Source organism: Rhipicephalus sanguineus, chromosome 1, assembly GCF_013339695.2.
Source record: "Rhipicephalus sanguineus isolate Rsan-2018 chromosome 1, BIME_Rsan_1.4, whole genome shotgun sequence".
Taxonomy (NCBI): Eukaryota; Metazoa; Arthropoda; class Arachnida; order Ixodida; family Ixodidae; genus Rhipicephalus; species Rhipicephalus sanguineus.
In genome coordinates, this window is record NC_051176.1 from 17,708,150 (window position 1) to 17,711,505 (window position 3,356).

Genomic DNA, 3,356 nt, shown 5'->3' on the forward strand with positions numbered 1-3,356 from the left:
GACGCGAAAAACTTCCACCGGTCCAGCAGAGCCAACTGTCCTTAATCGCCCAGCTTACCACCGATATCCAACACATCAGCGGAAAGGATAACGTGGTCGCCGACGCACTCTCGCGCGCCTCTGCTGTCGAGCTGCCACCCGTTACGACTGACACCCTCGCCAACGCTCAGAAAACGGACGCCGAACTCCAGCAGCTCCTCGAAAATGGCTCTTCTCCTCAACTTCAACAAGTCGCCGTCCCTGGGTCGACGGATACTCTCTACCGCGACGTATCCACGGGACGAGTGAGACCATATGTACCTTCGCCGCATCGACGCAGCGTTTTCAGCAAGTTACACAACCTCAGTCATCCCAGCATCCGCTTTTCTACACGCCTTGTGACTGACCGCTATGTTTGGCTCTCATTGCAACGGGACTGTCGCACCTGGGCACGCACGTGCATTCCATGTCAGCTCGCCAAAACCACCGGCACGTCACATCACCACTCGGGGCATTCCCCCTGCCGTCGCGACGGTTACAACACGTCCACATCGACAACATTGGCCCCCTTCCACCGGTCGGGCCTTACCGCTACTGTCTCACCGCCATCGATCGGTACACTCGATGGCCCGAAGTATTGCTGCTCGAAAGGATTACCGCAGAAGATGTCGCCTCGGCCTTCTTCATCGGCTGGATTTCCCGCTTCGGCACTCCTCGTCGCGTCACAACCGATCAAGGACGGCAATTCGAGTCCCAACTCTTCAGGCTTCTCGGGCTTTCCACCGGGTTCGAGCGCTCACGGACTACCAGCTACCACCCCTGCGCCAACGGGATGATTCAGCGGTTTCACCGGCAGCATAAGGCAGCTATCGCGTACCGCCCTAACTCAACTTGGCTCAAGGCTCTCCCGGCCGTCGCTCTTGGTCTGCGCGCCACTTTCAAACCAGACGTCCTGGTAACGCCCGCAGAACTGGTTTACCGGGAGCCGCTTCGCCTACCTGGGGAGTTTCTCCCCGCTCGAACTTCCGACATCACCAGCTCGGACCCGACAGACTTTGTCGCCCGGCTGCGTCGCACAATGGCCTCACTGCGCCCGTCACCAGCAGCACGTCACACCAAGCCGACCCCGTTTGTGTTTAACGACTTGGCAACGTGCTCGCATGCCTTTCATCGCGACGACACTGTAGGTGCGCCGTTTCAACCACCTTACTCCGGACCCTATAAAGTTACCCGCCGTGACGACAAAACATTCACCCTTCAAATCAGTGGGAGGGATGTTCGCGTCTCCATCGAGCGACTGAAGCCATCATACATCCTCTCCGGGGAAACGACCAACTCCAGACCGCCTCCCCTAAATCACCCACAGCAGCCTCCAACACCTCGGCCCGTGCCCTACATCACGCGCTTTGGCCGCCAGGTGCGCGTCCCCAATGCTCTTCAAACCTGAGGGCACCTTTCTGCGTGGGGGGGGGGGGGGGGTGTGGCGGCACGGTGCGGCGCCGCTTCTGCGCCTGCGCGCGGCGTCGACGCTACTAAACCGAGCGCCAGTGGATAAGAACAATCTTGCCCTCAGAAGACAAAAACTGTGTGTGCTCCCGCAATCATTTCAGTTGTGCGGTTGTTGCTGTTACGTCGTTTCGTATGGACGCATTAAAGTTATGTGTACCCACAGTACTTCTGTATTCTCGCGAGACCTTTTCTGTCGACGAATAATTTGTTTCTGCCTTTGAAAGCGACGGGCTACATAACTTATGACTCTTTCAAGTCCATATTTTCTTTAAACTAACACAGCGCCGAGGCCTACACTACTTGTGTCAGTGTTGACTTCGGTCTGTGCCTCTTCGTCGAAGTGGGTATGGACGGTGACTGAAGACGTCGTCGGACCTTTTGGAAAGCTTCTTCTTAGGGTGCTTCAGATTTGAAATCGACATCTGTCTTTGTCAAATTAGTAGGTGGCTCAGCGATGCGGGAAACGTTCTTTACAAATCGCCTGTAATTGGCACACAGACGGAGAACTCTGCGTACCGCCTTCTTGTAACCAGGTGGCAAGTATGTCGCGATGGCAGCGGTCTTCTGGTGGTAGGGACGCACTCAGGCCCTGCTGACGACATGTCTTAGGAAGAGCAGCTCTTCGTACATAAAGCGGCACTTTTGCGGCTTCAGCGCTCATCCTGTTGCCTGTGTTTTCTTCTCCATTGTTGCCTCTTTCCTTCATGCTCAAACTGAGCTGCGCTATACCAGTACGATATTGCAATGCACCAGCTTGCCCAATCTGCAGTAAGCCCGGATGACATGATTGCTTGAAGGACTGTTCCAAGGCGCCCTAGGTGTTCGTCAAAGCTTGTTGCGAAGACGACGACGTCATGCAAATAGACAAGACATGTCTGCCAGTTCAAGCCTGCCAGCACTGTGTCCATCAGGCATTGGAACGTCGCAAATGTCGAGCGGAGTCCAAACGGCATGACCTTAAATTCAAACAGGTCGTCTGGCGTGAAGAAGGCGGCTGTCTCTCGATCTCTTTCGTCGACTTGAGCTTGCCAGTAGGCCGTCTTCAAACCCATTGACGAGAAATACCTTGCGTCGCACAGCCGATTCAAGGTGTCGTCTATCCGTGAGAGCGGGTACACGTCTTTTTCGGATAGTAGTATGATGTCGTCGCGCAGCATCTCGTCCGATTACTGTTTTATGGCTTCTCGTTCTGGCGTCGAAACTCGATAGAGACTCTGACGGAGTGGAGGCGCACTTTTTCCCGTTATGATATTGTGCTTGGCAAGTTGTGTTCGGAGATGTTCATATTTTCAAGTGGGAAGGCTTGGGTTGATGTCGTATGTTGGTTCAGGTGTTCGAGTTAGTGTTGCAGCTTCGGTAGCACTCGAGAAGGCGAATTAATCACTGAAGGCCACAACTTCGTCTAGGTACGCTGTCGTCGTGCCCTTGTTGAGGTGCTTGTAGTCGTGGCTAAAGTTCGTCAGTATCACATTTGCCTTGCCCTAATCAAATCGACTGTATGACGGAAGCCCGTCTGGCCGGGACGAAACACATTAAAAGAAGAGATCCGGACACCCGCCAAAATTATTTTAAAAACAAATGTATTGATGTTTCGGAGCCCCCACGGGAGCCTACACGTTAATACATTTGTTTTTTGTTTTTTAATTATTTTGGTTGGTGTCAGGATCCCTTCTTTTAAAACATTTGTCTTATGTTCTATCAGCAGGTCTCGATCACCCTCGATAATGCCCTCTATATCAGCTGGTGTTTTTGTGCCGACTTGTATCATTACGCTGGAGCGTGGCGGAAACGTCACTTGCTCCTCGAGAACGTTCACGGAACGCTCTCGCAGGTCTGTATCAAACGGCGTCGTTTTGTCCGTTGATAGC

The 3,356-nt window shown here is 53.5% G+C and overlaps 1 protein-coding gene across 1 annotated transcript; it reads left to right on the forward strand.

Annotated features, from left to right (window-relative positions):
* Positions 1 to 445: 445 nt before the first annotated feature.
* Positions 446 to 1,426, forward strand: LOC119388167 (uncharacterized). Its single transcript, XM_037658981.1, has one exon. The coding sequence runs from the start codon at positions 446 to 448 to the stop codon at positions 1,424 to 1,426; it is 981 nt and encodes a 326-aa protein (XP_037514909.1).
* Positions 1,427 to 3,356: the final 1,930 nt, after the last annotated feature.